Source organism: Rhinolophus sinicus, linkage group LG06 (assembly GCF_036562045.2).
Source record: "Rhinolophus sinicus isolate RSC01 linkage group LG06, ASM3656204v1, whole genome shotgun sequence".
Classification (NCBI taxonomy): Eukaryota; Metazoa; Chordata; class Mammalia; order Chiroptera; family Rhinolophidae; genus Rhinolophus; species Rhinolophus sinicus.
The window spans coordinates 20,880,720-20,899,169 of NC_133756.1; the positions used below are offsets into that span (position 1 = coordinate 20,880,720).

General features: G+C 35.2%; 1 protein-coding gene across 2 annotated transcripts in view; it reads right to left on the reverse strand.

Moving 5' to 3' along the window:
* FAF1 (Fas associated factor 1) overlaps window positions 1-18,450 on the reverse strand; it is a 391,473-nt gene that overhangs the window by 283,323 nt on the left and 89,700 nt on the right. For both annotated transcript variants that reach the window (XM_074334706.1, XM_074334705.1), the window contains one exon: window positions 1,252-1,298. Coding sequence is in view for 1 of the 2 variants with exons in the window: in XM_074334705.1 (XP_074190806.1) it covers window positions 1,252-1,298 (47 nt within the window). In the remaining variant the exon portion in view is untranslated. The remainder of the gene's footprint in view (window positions 1-1,251; window positions 1,299-18,450) is intronic.

Here is an 18,450-nt window from a genome sequence, read left to right on the forward strand (position 1 = left end):
TCTTTCTGACAGTTTTTTTTTAAAAGGGTGGGGGGCAGGTCTGTTTATCATTGCTTTCACTTAAAAACCATTAATCACTAAGGGTGGTACAGGTACCAAATAGAATTTTGCTTCCTTTTTAAATATACACAGTTTCCTATAAAGTACAGCACATTTTGCTGTTCATGGTGAATTTTTTGATGTTTTTGCAACAGCATTTTTCTTCCTCTCCAAAACAACCTCATTCCTAGTCTGCTGTTTCTGTTTGCCTCATCTGCACTTAGCAGATCACGCTTCAGTGACTTAGAAATCCCAGCCACCAAAATTCAAGCCAAAGTTTGAATTGAGACGGAGAGGGGGAATGAAATCAAGTAATTAAACTACACTTGGAAGGGAGAATGGTTTTACCTCCCATGACTTTACACTGTGCACTTTTAATTCAGAACCAGAGTCTTCAATTTTAAGGATAAAAAAGTTATGAATTTATTTTTAATTTAAGAAATTATTTTGTAACTACTATTGTTCTCTTCCTTATCTTCCAATTTTACGTTCTGGCAATGACACAAAACCATGAAGACCATGCCACATGTTAACACTAGATTCTTCAGGTAAAATAGTTCAGTGTTCTGGGAAATTTCATTACTAAGGTCTTACTCAAATTGTGGCAAGTTATCATGTGCTTAATTTAGAAACCAAAAGGGAGAAAAAAAAATACAGTAAAGTTGGAGATAAAGCCTGTACAGTTAGATAATAACCATGCTCTGGGGCTATTGAGCCATGTCTCATTTCCTCACTATCAATGGTTTAAAGAATTCAGTTCCTTCCATCTTATGAATTAGAAGGTGACCTTATAAAGCTTTCTTAAAAATAAAATCAAACGACCTTTAAAAATGTTATCATCCTCCTCCCCCCTCACCGGTACTCTGGTAACCACTAAACTATGTCTGTGTCTATGAGTTGTTGTTTCTTCATTTGTTTGTCTTGTTCTTTTGTTGTTTTAAGTTTTATATACCACATAAAAAAATAAAAAACAAAAACATGTTATCACACAAAATGAAATAACATTTTAAGGTTAAATGTTGGAGATTAGGAAATTAATATATAGTTATATTAACATAACTAATAAAAATGTCTAAAAGAATAGTAACTACACTAATGAGCTTATACACCAAAGATCAAATGCTCTATCAAAAAGTTAAACAAACAAAAAATAAAAAATGTCTTTTTGCTTTGCTAAATTCTCTTCTTACCTTTAAGCACCTTATAACATACCTTTGTAGAATGCCATTTTCCTGGGGTATTACACCATTGATAGCTGCCTGCAAACAGAAAACAGAGAAGGCCATTAAAAAAACAAACAACAAAAAAAACAGAAAAATGCTCAAGGGTGAATTGGAGTAGGGTGGAATACTATCAACACAAGTTAGTATACTCTGAAAAAAATTTTTTAATTCTAAATGTTTCCTTAAAGACACAAAACATTATCTAGTAAATGTTTCCCTATTTCTCTATACTAAAACAGTATTTTAGATAATTTTTAAAACATGTATTTGGCATAATAATATCCGCAAATCTTGAGTCATAAAAGGCTTAATTCCACAATCCTCACTCAAGCAAAATACCCACAAAACCAATGTGTAAGAATGTCAAAACAAGTAATATCAAGTACCTTAATCTTTTTAGTATTAGTTCCTTCCTCAGATTAAGAAGAACAAGATACAAAATCACAAATGAAAAACTCCAATAAGAACAATTGGAGTTAGCTCAGGAATTCAATTCATTCTTTCATGTTATAATCATTATTCTTTGTGAAAAGAGCATTCAGAAGGAAAAAACACAGGTGCAAAAGTTCTCTGATAAACACAACACCACCATTTTATCAGGTTACAAAAAGGAGGCAGGAGCATCACTGGGGATGTTTCCTTATATAAAACATTCCTAAAATTGGCCTCTAAGCTAACAAGTTACCAATTACTTAGAACATAGCACAAGCGTGACATGATATGGACATTTTTGAAAACTCCTGTGGAAGAAGGCAGTTACATCCTGGATTGAGGACAGTTCACTGCAGGGTAATAGAAAAGATTCTCTGGAGGAAAATAATGTCCTTTCCAACTTTGTCTTTGTATCAATAACAACTTACTCCCTCACCTTCCCCATCCCCATCCAAATGGAAAAAAAAAAAAAAAAAAAAGCTAACACTGAGATGTTTTATCAGCTGCCTGGAAATCAATTGCCAAAAGGAGTTTGTGTATTTTGTGAAACATTAACTTAAATATTTGCCAGAGGTAGGTCAAGTTTACAATGTTATACTGTTGAATGGAAATAAAGTACAGTGTAAGATGCTTGCTATGACTTTTGAGAGCTATAATACTCTATTGGCAAAAAACAAAGAAATCCACAGATTGGTGTAGACAGTGGATACCACAGAACCCTAACAACTCTGGAGGCTCAATAAATTCTTTGAATCCAGCAAATGCTAAAATTGGTTTTCAAAGCTACAAATTCAATGGAAGCATCTCTGCCTAGTGCAAGGTCAATTATCCCTTTTCTGTTGACAGCAGTAGTTCCACATGCAAATACCTGCTTTGCTAAAAAAATAGAGAATGCTAAGGGAAAGTTCTACAGTGTTGGAAAAGGAACAAAATACCATAGTTTGGAAAGATTTTGTTCAAATTTTCTCTAGGGAATGCCAAGGAATAATGGAAAGAACACTAAGGATTTATAACGTCCAAAGTTTGAATCTAGACTCTCCATTTATTAATTTGATGACCTTAGTATAGTCTATATTCACTGAACCTCCTTGAGCCTTATTCTTTATCTGTAAATGAGTTAATACTACAACCTCAGCCAAAACAGGCCTACCATTTTGTTCCTCAAAAGCATCAAGTTCTTGTATTTCTCAGGGCTTTTGAAGACACGGTATCTGCTTGCAATACCTGTTCCCCATTCTTTGTCTGGCACAATCTTAATCATCATTGTTAGGTCTCTGAATGCCAGAGACCTGGACTTAATGTTAGGCCTGCGAGACCTAACATTCACAGACCTAACATCAAGTCCAGGTCTCTGACATTCAGAGACCTAACCTATCAATCATAATTAAGGCTTCTGTCAGACACAGTTTTTTTAAAAAAATTTTATCTGATCAACTGCCATTTAAGTTAAGTTTACTCTCACCCAGAACCTTGTACTTTTCCTTCACATAACTGATTATTACTTATTTGGTGATTATTTGTTTTATGTCTGCCTTTCTCACTAGGCTGTAGGCTCCATGACAGAAAACGTTATCAAGTTTGTTCACGACTTAATCCCAGTTGCCTAGCACAGTGCCAGCACATAAAAGGCACTCAGTTATTTGTTAAATGAATGATGCTAGAGGAGTACAAAGAAAAGCCACACAGCCAAGATTTGAGGAAGGCTCAGAGAAAGCTTTCTAGATGAAATTATGTCTCAACTGAGATGGAAGGATTAAGTGAAAAGTAGTACTAGTCTTTGGTAGATGTATGTTTTTATTTCTACTGGGTAAATTCCTGAGAGTGGAATTGTGGGATTATATGACAAGTGTGTGTTTAACTTTATATAAAACTGTCAAACTGTTTCCAACGCAGTTGTGCCATTTAAGATTCCCATCCGCATGGAGTAGAGTTCTGTCCTTCAAATCCTCACCATCATTTGATATTGTTAATCTTTTTAATTTCAGTCACTTAATGTGTTTGAAGGGATTTATTTGTGGTTCTCTTTTAAAAAATTAACTTCATTGATGATAAAATGAACCCATTTTAAGTGTACAATCTGATGAGTTTTAACAGATGTATGCACCTATATAACCACCACCACAGACATTATCCCTCATTTTCCCTATAGAGCCTTTCCTATCATTCCCCACCCATGCCAAGAAACCCTTGATCTGTCTTCTTTAATTAGAGATTAATCTTTTCTATAGTTTCATATACACAAAATCGTATAGTATTTTCTCTTATGTGTCTGACTTCATTCACTTAGCATGTTTTTGAGATGCAGCCATGTAGATGAATGTGTCTATAGTTCCTTTTTACTGCTGAGTAATATTCCATTGCATCCAGTGATATGCCCAAAATAATACTTGCCTGTTGTTAGGCATTTGCTTCCAGTTATTGGATATTGTAAATAAAGCTGTTATGAATATTAGTATACAAGTATTTGTTTGGGGCTTACGCTTTCATTTCTTTAGATACATACTTAAGAGTAGAATTGCTAGGTTATATGTTTACCTTTATGCAAAACTACCAAACAGGGTGATTTTGGTCATACTAACTTTACTAAGACTCAGTTTCCTTACCTGTAAAAAAGGTAATAATACCAATTTAGTTCACAAGGTTATTATAAAGATTAAATGAGATAATACAAAGTACTCTACAAATGTTAGCCACCATAATTATCCACCCCCATTACATAGTGTTTTTGTTTTAATCTATTCTGTTATCAGTGGTGCATAAATGTCTGCCTCAAGTTGCGTTAGAAATCCAGATATACTTAAATCTTTCTCCTAATGATCTAATTTCAGGTGGTCTAGAATGGGACCCAGAAATCTCCTACCCCCCTGCTCCAAACTCCATAAGTGATTCTGATGGACAGCCAGGTTTGGGAACAACCACAGATAGTTTATAGAATACATTTTAAAGATCTATATAAAATCTTTTACTCTGTCATTGCATATACAATATATTATTTTCCCCTACATCCTTTATTATTTCAGAAGTTACTTAACGTCTAACGGCATAGATCTTTTACAAACTCATGTTATTAAACATGCTCAAAGTGAGGGCTATCGAGCCAGAAAGCTGTTGTATCCCAGCTCCGTTATTTACTAGTTGTGCAATCTTGAGCAAGTTAATTTCTTTCTGCTTCAGTTCTCTCTTCAGTAAAATGGGGGTGATAAAAGTACTTGTTCATTAGGTTTTTATGAAACGTGTTAACACATATAAAGTACTTAGTATTTGATACATAGAACACTACTCATAAAAGTGAGCTGATTTTATTCTAACTAATGCCATACTGAAATTTATCCTTGTTTGAAATCACAAACTTTTGAAGACAAAGAATGGACAATACAAAAAAATAGAAATGTTTCCACTCACAACTTAACTATTGCAGACAACTTATTTCTAAAGATGTTTCCTCTCTTCACTATTTAAATAATGATCTACCATCATCAAAATACTCTATCAGTTACAGAAAAGATGATGAGACCAAAGCAGAATAAAAGTGAGGAGTTTAACAGCCCTACAGCTAACCCTAAACTTAAATTTCTTTTTAATAATCCAGCTGTTTACTTTTGCAGTAGAAAAGAATTCCAATTGGCAATCCTAAAATATCTCCTAACGGCCAAATATTTGGTTTTAATAAGTTCTAATTTAATTTTTTTTCAGGGAAAGAAAACAGAAGACAGAACAATTTAAGAAATGTAACCATTCTACAATGTGTTCTTAGACAAATGCAAAAAATGTTCACTGAATCCTTCCAAGTAGTTATCACTATTAAAACAGCCCAACATGCAGAATAAAGACTACTGCAGACCAAATTAAAGACAAAAGAATATGAGGCAGATCCTAAGACTAATAATGGTACCTAAGAGACTCACCCTTGTCACATAAATATGAATGAAAAACCAAACAGCAAACTGGGAGAACCACATAAAAAACCTCAGTGCTATGCCAACCAGATCCTCCCCGTGCTTAAAGGACATTGAGTTCAAATTCCTTAGCCTGGTAACCAAGGCTCCAACTTTCTTTTCTGGCCTTCTCTCAGATTTTTCCTAGAGGAATCTTCTCCAGTCAAATTGTTTGACCCACTGACTTCAGATACCTTGTGCTTCCATAATTAACGAAATATTCTCTTCTTCTTTAAAATTAACACTGTGGAGAGCCAACCAAAATTTCCTAAACAAATTTAAAAGTTGGTAAGAATCAAATGCATTCAAACCTTACTTATATATTTTAAGAGAGGAAGTTCATTTCTAGATTCAATTTGCAAGCTAAAACCTGTAATACACAACAAAGTGTGAAGTTAGCAGTTTGAAGAATTTGTAGGGATACACATCCTACAGAACTCAAGAGAAGACTTTTGGATGGTTCAGCAAAGCCAACAAGCCAGATCTGCTTTATATTACAAGCAGCCACGTAAGGAACCTACTCTTCCCTGTTACTAAAGTCCTGGATACAGCTGCCTCCGTTTTGAGGTTGATGAACATCTAAAAGCAATTTATCCAGGAAAGTAGGTTGCAATTACTCTATGCAAGAACTGGGCTAGGCATTGTGAATAATGCATGGACAAGACAGCCCCAAACCTTGGGAAACTAGGAGAAGAAATAAGATAAGAATACAATATTAAGCATAATACAGAAAGCATCTATCTCAATAAACAGCAACTCCATTCTTCCAGTTAGTTGGCAAAAACCTTGGAATTATCCTTGACTCCCTCTTTTTCTCACTACTCTCTCCTTCCCCATTATTAGCAAATTTTGATTGCTGCAATGTTAAAACACATCCAGACTCTGATCACATTTCACCATTACCACTCTGGTCCAGCCTCTATCTATCTCATCTCTCTTCTACATTATTTCAATAGCCTCCTAACTGATTTGCTTGCTTTGCCCGTGCTCACTTGCAATCAGTGTATTCTCATCACATGGCCATAGTAAAGCTATTAAAATATAAGTCAGATCCTGTCAATCCTCTACTCAAAATCTTCCACTGACTTTTACTCAGAGATTAAAAAAACATCCTTAGCCTATCTTATTCCTCCCTCACTCCTACAAGCTAATTTCTTCCTCCTCCTTTCCTGAGCCATACTTGTCTTCATGATAATCCTGGAAAACGCCAGGCCTGATTTCCCACTTAAGATTCCTTGTGGTTACTATTCCCGCTGCCTGAAATGGTCTCGCCCTCAGATATATGGCTCACTTGCTAATTCCCTTTCTCCAGGTCTTTATTCAATTGTCACCTGCCCACTTTTTCTGAAAAAACTACCATCCCCAGCCCAACATACTTGATATCCTGCTTCCCTGGGTTTTTTTCCCCCTTAGTAATCATCACTCTCTGACACACTATATAATGTTACTAATTTATGTCATTTATTGTCTGTCTCCCTCTATTAAAATGTAACTCCATCATAACAGGGATTCTTTTGTTTCACTACAATAGTTCCAGCACTGAGACGAGAGCTTTGCATGTAGTAAATGCTCAATAAATACTTTTTAGTGAATTTCTGAAAGTGTCAAGTGAATTAATCTTCATTATTAGATGTCTTTTTGGACTGTAAGAGGAATGAAGAGGAAAGGGAGCATCTGTCATGTGCATGGCACTACAAGTATGTAATTACACATTATTACCTGTCTCGTTTAATCCTCACTCTATGAAGCAAGCATGTTGTAGATGAAAATAATGACATTCTGAGACATTAACTGATTCATCCAAGATCACACACAGTAGCGTGTGATCAAACTCAGGCCTTTCTGACTCTAAAAAGTCCTGCTTTTTTCATCATAAAGCAATTTGGGGGGATTTATTTCCTGACAATGACATAGAGAGGGTGCACTTTGAGTTTCAGATCAACACAGTATAAACCTCTGCAGTATAACAGCAATACTAATATTTATTGTAGTTCCTTGGGTCACTAAGTCTATTTTAGAAACTGAGAAATCAATCCATCTCTGATCTGTGTCTGGTTGAGGAAGGGAAGGTGTTGGCTGAAGAGGGGGGGTTGGGGATGAGGGGGGTTGACTACTACCACGACTATCATCATTCCTAGAAATCTCTGAACTACACTGAATTCCTGAGGCTACTGAACACCTTCCAGACTAGCATTACCCAATAGAACTCTCTGCAAAGATGAAATTATTCTATATCAGCACTGTATAATATTGTAGTCACTAGCCCCACGTGGCTATTGATCACTTTAAATATGGCCAGTGTCACCAAGAAACTGAATTATAATAAATAACATAATCATTAACCATTTAATTTAAATCCAAATACTTACATGGGGTAAGTTCTGTATTGAATAGCCGTGTTCTAGACTATCCATTCCACGTTGGCCATCTCCTTCACCTCACTTACTTGTAATATTTTGGTCTATTTTAAAATGATGATGACACTGAATATAAGGCAAAGTTCTTTTCCCAAAACCATCCCAAAGGAAAGAGGAAATTACCCTATAGTTGAGTCCTTCCTTATAATTATTTTATTTTCGAAGAATAACACTGTTTAGAAAAGACATAGAGCCGAAAACAGCTTCAGGCAATACTAGTTTTAGACACCGAAACAGGTTACCTGATGCAATCAGTTAAAACGGATGGCAAAGAAATTCAACACAGATTTCATAATTATTTGAGGGTACACAAGATCACAATGAAAACTTTTAGATGCCATTATAAATAAGCCTGTTAAAGATCACTTTAAAGGTTTTCACTGTAAAGCTCATGAATAGTAAATGAGTTCTTGTGACTTGATATTAAAATCACCCCAAAAGTACCATATCCAGATTTTTAAAGTGTTCTATCTCAAACCACTTAAGCAAAAGTAAAGAGATCATGTGTTCTGGAAAACTGAGAGACTAAGTCTGGTAATGAGGAAGACACTAATTAATGTTTCAAATTAGCATGCGAAGGGTTTGGATAATGTTTCATGAAATGAATATAGAAAAGTAATATTTCTGAAGTATTTTATATTACATTATTTTAAATATGTATAACTTAATAAGCTGAACTTAACGACTACTGCTTCTACAAGCTTAAAAGTTTATATATTCAGGCTGACCAAAATATTTTCATTATCTTTGCCATTGTGAAAATGAGAATCACCTTATATTCAGGTAAAACAATATACATCCTTGTGTTTATTTTAAAAGCAGCGAGGCTCATCTACTCCAGCCAGCAGTCAAGAGGCCCAATTCAAGTCTCTCCTCCATCCCTGAGCATTCTCAACAATTCTCACACTCTCCCAATTTTTACTGCCTAAACCTATTTGAAGGCACATATTGTATGTGCCATTCACTTAGCACATATTACATTTCCCTTATAATGTTAATCCTTCATCTCCTATCTATGTGTTTTTTTGTCCTCAACTGGAGTCTAAGTTCTCATAGGCAAGAGACATGTACTACTTCTTTGCATTCACTATAGCACTTAAAGCTGATTGATTTTCTAGAAGGTAGAAGGAAAGCTTTGGATTTGATGCTCCAAATATACTAAAGAATGACAAAACAAAGTTGCCTTCAATCTATTATACAATAGATCTGTAGAATAATTACCTCAAGTTCAGTAAATTTGAGCAATTTGCACAAGATCAGCACTACTAAAATCCAGGGCCACTCCAGTTCCCAACTGTTGATCCTCTACTGACTGAGTACCATCTGATTTGCACACTGTTTAAATATCAGCACTCAGAAATCAAAGTACTAAAAGGGTACAAACCATTAGGTTGGTTATATTTTTTTCCATTTTTAGTCACTGCTCTGATCAATAATAAAGTACAGCGGTAGTACACTCTGTGACTTCTAAAACCAGGTGGTAAAAGGCTACAGAGAGCTTCCACATAGTTTTTTTAAATGTCCACTCTCGGGAAACTCCCTTTCAGAACTTAGCCCCTGGCTGTGAGAAAAGCAGACGGCACATGGAGAAGCCATTTAGAAATTAAATCAGTTCACTGTCCCAGCGGAGCTCAGCCTTGCAGTCTGGAATGAAACCATCTTAGAGGTAAATCCTCCAGCCCCAGATATTCCAACTCCCAACCAGCTGAGTCACCCTAAACCATCTGAATCGCCCCAGCTGAGGTTCTGCACATCATGGAGCAGACATGCCATTCCCACAGTAACCTTTCTGAATTTCTGATCCATGAAATCTGTGCGCATAATGAGGTGTATGCTTTATGACGCTAAGTTTTGGAGTAGTTTATTACACGGCAACAGTAACTGGAACACTGTTTCACATCTAGGACTCAACATCAGATCAGCACAATGCTAGGCAGTTCCTTCGTGTAGTTTTGTTGAATCCTCATAACCTTGTGAAGTAATTACCATTATCTGACAACTAAAGTAGTTAAATTAGCCTATTAGTCACAATCTTACAGTCTTTATTAGAAACAGAATTCTAAACCAGGTTTTTAAGCACCATGTCTAGTATTAATTATAATGCCACAATATTCTCATATTCATCTCTAAAAGCCGTATTTTATCAAGCCTTTCTTTAAAGCCATTTTTCACAGGGACCTGTACTAAGTATAAAGAGGAGTCATTTTGATAAGTAGGGCTGGGGTACTGACATGGATGTGCAAATAAGAGAAACAGAACCTCAAAAAGTAGGAATGTGGATTTACGGCACCTGCAGACTGAGTGACACAATGAACCAACACCCTTCATCGCCAGGGTATTCTCTTTAGCCTTTCAACCAAATATTGAGAGAAACTCATAAAAATTACAAACCTGGGGGGTGGGGAGAGGCAGGGCTCTGCATTAAGTGCCCCAGGTGATTTTTAGCACGCTGAAGTTTGAGAATGACTAACTGAAAACTAATTTGATCAATACCGAGGATTAATGATGCTTTCTTGGTTTCAACCAGGGAATATCTATATATTTCCTGACATGATTTAATGGCTTACCTAAGAAGTACACAGTCCTCAACACAAAACAATATCAAGTATCTTAGCTTAGGGGGTAAAAGTGATGCTTATTTGATTCTCACAAATAATAAAGCATATTTTTGCAAGGTTGGAACTATTATACTGGGTTGAGATGGAGTCAGAGTGGTTTAAAAATATTTTTAAAAATAAATCCTAATGATTAAAACTCTGAAAACCAATAGATCTAGTCAAATACACTGAGCTAATAAGGAAAATTCTGTCTTTTCCCAAGTAAATAATATAATCATTTTATATAACATACAGCGAAATCACGCTGTTCAACATTTGAAAACATACTGGCTATACAAAATAAATATCTGCAATTAATAATGCTGAAATCATTTAACTGAGCTATAATAATATAGGATTTTTTGATCAATAAGAAAGTAGAGCACAATCCTTTACAGGAATGTAAAATTGCTACAAATGGGTCCATGAAACACTCAAATACACTTGTTCAGGCCTTAAAATACTTCTCTGATGTTTGTTGGGTTACAATCTATACAGAACACCAAGAGACAAATAATTTTGCTTCATACACACTCTATCCTTTCACAATTCAAAAAGATGACAAAATGCCTAAACACACCTTGTCTGCCAAATGACCCACAGATGTTGGTGGCACTAGCAATACAGCACACCTGAGCATCTAACCACAGTCTGAAAAGATAAATAACATAAACTGCAAAATTTGCTCCTTGAGCAAGCTGACAAAAGCAGCTGCCATTTCCACGATCCTTGGTAGGTATTAAAAGATTTAAAAAAAACTAAATTAGCTTTTCCTCTAGTTTATTTCAAATTACACTAACAATTCTCACATCAAAGCATTGGGAAAAGAAAATCAGAACCAATAATTCTGTAACATTTGATTTCAGATCTTCTTTGAAAGACCGCCTGCTACATTTTCTGTCTGCTCTGCCACATGTTGCCATCTTACCACTGGGCATGGTGAGAAACAGAAAGCAAATAAAGGGCTTAACAAAAGACACCCACTAAATTATCCACGGCTGCACACGAGAAGAAAAATGAGGAGAGATGGTTGTATCATGTGCCATCTATTCTCTTACTACCTGAAAAACGGTTTTGTACCCACAGCACTATTCTTTCTTCCAGTTGCAGCCGTCTTCATTTATTTTTATGTTCTATCCTTCTGTTACCTCTCAGGTCCTTACTAAGAGCCCTAGCAGCACCCCATACATTTTATAACTACCCCCTTCCTGTCCCTATCAAGACAACTCTGCCTGGAACAAATACAGCTACTTACAGAAAAGATTTCTAAGAATTAGCACATCACCCTACTGACCCAATCATTTTGGGGATTTTAAAGTTACTCATTTCCTGCAATAGCAAAAGAAAAAATATTAGTAAATATGAAAATGAGCTATCACTGCTCTACTGAAACATGTTTCCTCCAGCCATTGACAATAAAAAGAGATCTCACAAAGGTAGCACGGGATACTCCAAGCCCATAAGTGACTAACTTCATGTTACCCTATCACAGTGAACTTAGTTATCAGATCCACATATGAAGATAGAAAAAAGACAACAGAGTGTACTGTTATACACTGTTGTTGTACCGATATTTAAGAACTATGTATCTTTTTCATATAAAAAGTGTTTTAACTTTTTGGGAAAAAGAAAAACTTCAGATAATAATAAAACACTTTACCAATAAAATATCTGAGGAAAATAATATTTTAATCATAACATGTAAAGGAAAAGATAGAAGAGAGGAAATGAGAGACACTGACACCTGTGACCACCAATCATATAGTCCAAGTATGCTGGCATTATTACAATTTAATAGACTTGTTTTTCTATCCATCTTTCCCCCTTTCTTCTTTTTCCCTCTATTCTTCCTTTCATCCAACCATCTAATATTCACTGAGTAATTATTCTGTATCAAAGAATGGGTTAAGATGTTAAAAATAAAAGAATAAACAAAATCAGATATGGTCACCAAAACTATAAAATTCCTAGAAGAAAATAAAGGGGAAAAGTTGCATGAAATTGGTTCTGGCAATGATTTCTTGGCTATGACACCAAAAACACAGGCAGCAAAAGCAAGAATAGACACATGGGACTACATCAAACTTAAAAATGTTTGTGACACCTGAAGCTGAATAATATTCAATGTCAACTATAATTTAATATATAGTCATGGGATGTGGAGTACAGCATAGGGAATAGAGTCAATGGAACTATATATGTGGTGTCAGAGGGGTACTAATAGATTGGGGGAGAAGGGTGAGGGGTGTAATTTGTGAGGGGTGTAAATGTCTAACAATTACATTGTTTTATACACCTGAAACTAATAAAAAATGCTTGTGCATCAAAGGACACAATCAATAGAGTGAAAAGGCAACCTATGGAATGGAAGAAAATATTTGCAAACCATATATCTGATAATGGGTTAATATGCAGAACATATAAAGAACTCCTACAACTCAAATAACAAAAGATCAAATAATTCTATTTAAAAACGGGCAAAGGACTTAAATAGACATTTCTCCAAAGGTGACATACAGATGGCCAAGAAGCACATGAAAAGATGCTCAACATCACTAATCATCAGAGAAATGCAAATATAAACTGCAATATTACCTCACACCCATTAGGATGGCTACTATGAAAAAAAAAGAACAGAAAAATAAAGTGTTGGCAAGGATGTGGAGCTATTAGAACTCTTAAGCACTGTTGATGAGACTGTAAAGTGGCGCAAACACTATGGGAAACAGTAAGGAGGTTCCTCAAAAATTAAAAATAGAGCTAACATATGATCTAGTAATTCTACTTCTGGGTATATATGCAAAAGAACTGAAAGCAGGGTCTCAAAAAGATATCTGCATGCCCACGTTTATAGCAGCTTTATTCACAACAGGCAAGAGGTAGAAGCAACCCAAATGACCACTGATGATTACATGGATAAAGAAAATGTGTTATATACATACAACAGAATATTATTCAGCCTTAAACAGGAAGAAAACCCTGTCGTACACTACAACATGAAAAAAACACGAGGACACTATGCTAAGTGAAATAAGCTACTAAGAAAACAATAAATACAAGTATGATTCCACTTATATGAGACATCTAAAGTAGTCAAATTTATAGAAACAGAAAGTAGAATGGTGGTTACCAAGGGCTGGGGGGAGGGAGAATGAAGAAGTTGTTTAATCAGTATAAAATTTCCGTTTTGCAAGATAAAAAAGTTCTAGAGATCTGTTTCACAACAATGTATGGTTAAGACAGTAAATTTATGTCATGTGTTTTTTACCACAATAAAAAAAATGCATTAAAAAAGATTCCTTTAAAGAAAGAAAGAAAAAAGGGGGGTGAGGGGGAGGATTAAAATAAATATATTCTCCGAGAGTTGTTTCCTCACTGAAATACTGTGGGGACAGAGCCCCAGAAAGCAGTTTCCAGGCTCTCGGCCTCACATAGAAAGGTGTTGGCTCAGGTAGTAAATGGCCATCAACTGTGACTGGATGGCCATCAGCTGTGGCTAGTTGGCCGTCAGCTGTAACCAGTGAGCCATTGGCCACTAATATAACTGCTGTGGCTACGCTAACAGAAAAAATGGGGGCTGGCAAGAAGATGGTGACTGAGCTAGCAAGAGCAGATTGCAGAGAGGCGGATGTCGACAGCGAGAATATAGTGATATGACTCCCCTATCTATGGCTCCGTGGGTGTTCCTTTTTGGCCTCACCATATCCTGCGTTCTTATGTGGGGAGCGGGAGCAGAGACCCCGCAGGCCGCCCCGCACGACAAATACCAATAATATATAAAGTTTTAAAATACATACATTGTCAGATTCCTATTTTAGTTAACTGATAGTCTACACTTTTCAATAGACGATTCATGTCAAAAGCAGGTGAAAACAATTAGTAATGTATTCATTATAGACCAATTTACGGTAAGGGTTACTAGCTCTTCATTTTAAATAAGATCTCTACTAATCCTTCTGTGACCTGTGATGCTCCTCGGCATTCTACCCAAACTTCATTCACGCTACATAAACAACAAGCAAAACTACAGATATGGGCTCTGCTCTCTGGAGCTTAGAATATATAAAAAGTTATAGGTAGAAATAAGCAAATAAACATATATATATATAAACATTTTATCAGTGTCCAATAAGGAAAAGAAACCAATACCAGATAAATCAATAGAGGGACTTCAACAAGGAAAACTACTTTAAAGAGTGTTGGAAGAACTAAAAAGTGAAAACATGTTAAGTGAAATAAGCCAGACACAAAAGGTTACATATTGTATTTTATCTGATAGATCTTCAATAGCAAATCCATAGAAAAAGAGAGCAGATTAAAGGTTACCAGGGGATGGAGGAAGAGGGAATAAAGGATGGGGGGGAATTACTTAATGGCTACAGGGTGTTTTTATGGGGTGATGAAAAAATTTTGAAACTAGAGAGAGCTGGTAGTTATACAATTCGGGGAATACACTAAAGACTACTGAATAGTACACGTTTAAATGGTTAATCGTATGTTATATGAATATCACTGCAATTTTTTTAAAGGGTGTAAGTGAGGCGACCTAGCAATAAACACAAGAGAAGTCCCTAATACCCCAACAAGGGCAGAAATACCAAGGAAGAAAGTATATTAACAGAGCCCATAAGCCAAGGCTACCCAATAGGAATGGGAACCACGGAGGAGAGGCTGCCCAGCAGGTGATGAAACACTGAAAGGAGCTAGAGACACATGAGATGGAATCACTGCAGGAGACTCCACAAAAACACTCTCCAATCTCTTGACACTGTCTGTCATTGGATGATAACTGAAAGCCAGATGGCAAGAGAGCTTGTGTGTAGCTTATGTGAGTTAGCCCTATAACTCAGAACACAGCAGGAGACAGTTGGGAAATTGGCAAATGATGAGCATAACCATACACTGAACTAAGCAATCCCAGGGTAAAAGAACAGAGTGCTATAACAGAAATGTGATAACAGTAATTTGTAAGCCTTAAAATTTTTCTATGAAATGAAAGTACTTAACAAAATAAATAGTATATAAATTGAGAGGAATGTACATAGAAAGAAACAGTTCTAAGATCCTTACAATGCATTAATATTAGAATTTGGTAAGTCAAATAATCCATTTTCTGATTTCCAAGGAAATTTGCTAAAAGATTTTTAAAGAGTATATAATTACCAGATGGGCAGAGGAAAGGGAGAAGATGGAGTAATAAAAATGATCAATGTAACAGAAGGTAAGAAAAGGGAGAAAACAGAACACTTAGGCATAACAACCACAAAGCACATAAGATCATAGATTTTTTACCCCAAATATATGAGTAATTACATTAAATCTGGACGTAAAAAATGATAAGCCTGAAAAGGAAAGACTAGGATGACTAGGTTAAAGATGTATGACTAGGTTAAAGATGACTCATCAACCAGCTATATGTTATCATAAAAAGACACATCTAAAAGATATGACATAGAAAGGTTGACAATAAAGGGGTGAGAAGAGATGTACCAAGAAAATACTACCCAAAAGAAAACTGGTGTAGTTATGTTAATAGTAAATAAAATAGGGTACAAAGCAAAAAAACTTCCTAGAGAAAAAGAAAGAAAAGGTTCAGTTTGCCAGAAAGTTATATTGAGTCCAAATTTCATGTACCTAATAACAGCCTAGAAATGCATAAATTAACACCATTACCCATAAAAATTAACAAATCCACAATCATTGCAGAAGATCTTAATATACCATGTTCAATAATAGACAGAACAAGCAAACAAAAGTAAGTAAAGATTTAGAAGATCTGAACAACTTAAGACATTTGACTTAATGGACATACCATGTTTCTCCGTTTTCAGTCTTATTTTACTATAAGACTGGGTCTATAATAAATATAATATAATATAATATAATATAATATAATATAATATAATATAATATAATATATATAATATAATACCAGGTCTTATATTAATTTTTGCTCCAAAAATACATTAGAGATGCTTGTCTGGCTAGGTCTTATTTTCAGGGAAACAGTATATAAAAAAATACACCCAATAACTGCAAAATGAACATATTTCTAAAAACATAGAAAACAATAAAAACAATTGGATCACAAACTGGGCCATGAAGCAATGTATTAGTTATCTATTATTATGCACAAAGTACCATAAACTTATCAATTTAAAACAATAAATACTGATTATCTCAGAATTTCTGATGGTCACCTAGACCTCTCACAATTTGCAATTTATGTGTCTGCCAGAATGGCAGTCTCTGCCAGAATGGCGGTCTCATCTGAAGGCTCAACTGTGGAAGGATCCATTTCCAGGCTCATTTATGTGGGTTTTGGCATAATTCCATTCCTTTTGGACTGTTGGACTGAGAGTTTCAGTTTCTTGCTACTATGCTTCACCAATGTGATAACTAGCTTCATCAAAGCCAGCAAGGGAAAGAGAGTTTCTATCAAGATGGAAGTTAAAATTCTTTCTAACCTAATCACAGAAATTCTGTCTCCTCACTCTGTTGTATTATACTGGTTAGAAGAAAGTCACAGGTCTCACTCACATTTGAGGATAGGGTATTAAACAAGCACATGGACATGCAGAGGTAGAAATCACTGTGAACCATCTTAAAGTCAGCGTGGCACAGAAAGTATCAACAAACTGCAAAGAACGGAAATCATACAAAGTGCACTCTCCCACAATGGTATAACTGTGGCAGAAAACATTAACAAATATTACTTTAATTACTATATTTGAAAAATCATATATTTGAAATTTTATACATATATCTCTAAATATATTTATTTGAATTCTAAATCTACCCATTTGAATTCTAATTAAATCCATTTAAATTTGTTTTAATGTTTCAATTCCTCTGCTTAAACTCTGCATGTGTCAATAATTACATTATATAATATATATAATATAATACCAGGTCTTATATTAATTTTTGCTCCAAAAATACATTAGAGATGCTTGTCTGGCTAGGTCTTATTTTCAGGGAAACAGTATATAAAAAAATACACCCAATAACTGCAAAATGAACATATTTCTAAAAACATAGAAAACAATAAAAACAATTGGATCACAAACTGGGCCATGAAGCAATGTATTAGTTATCTATTATTATGCACAAAGTACCATAAACTTATCAATTTAAAACAATAAATACTGATTATCTCAGAATTTCTGATGGTCACCTAGACCTCTCACAATTTGCAATTTATGTGTCTGCCAGAATGGCAGTCTCTGCCAGAATGGCGGTCTCATCTGAAGGCTCAACTGTGGAAGGATCCATTTCCAGGCTCATTTATGTGGGTTTTGGCATAATTCCATTCCTTTTGGACTGTTGGACTGAGAGTTTCAGTTTCTTGCTACTATGCTTCACCAATGTGATAACTAGCTTCATCAAAGCCAGCAAGGGAAAGAGAGTTTCTATCAAGATGGAAGTTAAAATTCTTTCTAACCTAATCACAGAAATTCTGTCTCCTCACTCTGTTGTATTATACTGGTTAGAAGAAAGTCACAGGTCTCACTCACATTTGAGGATAGGGTATTAAACAAGCACATGGACATGCAGAGGTAGAAATCACTGTGAACCATCTTAAAGTCAGCGTGGCACAGAAAGTATCAACAAACTGCAAAGAACAGAAATCATACAAAGTGCACTCTCCCACAATGGTATAACTGTGGCAGAAAACATTAACAAATATTACTTTAATTACTATATTTGAAAAATCATATATTTGAAATTTTATACATATATCTCTAAATATATTTATTTGAATTCTAAATCTACCCATTTGAATTCTAATTAAATCCATTTAAAT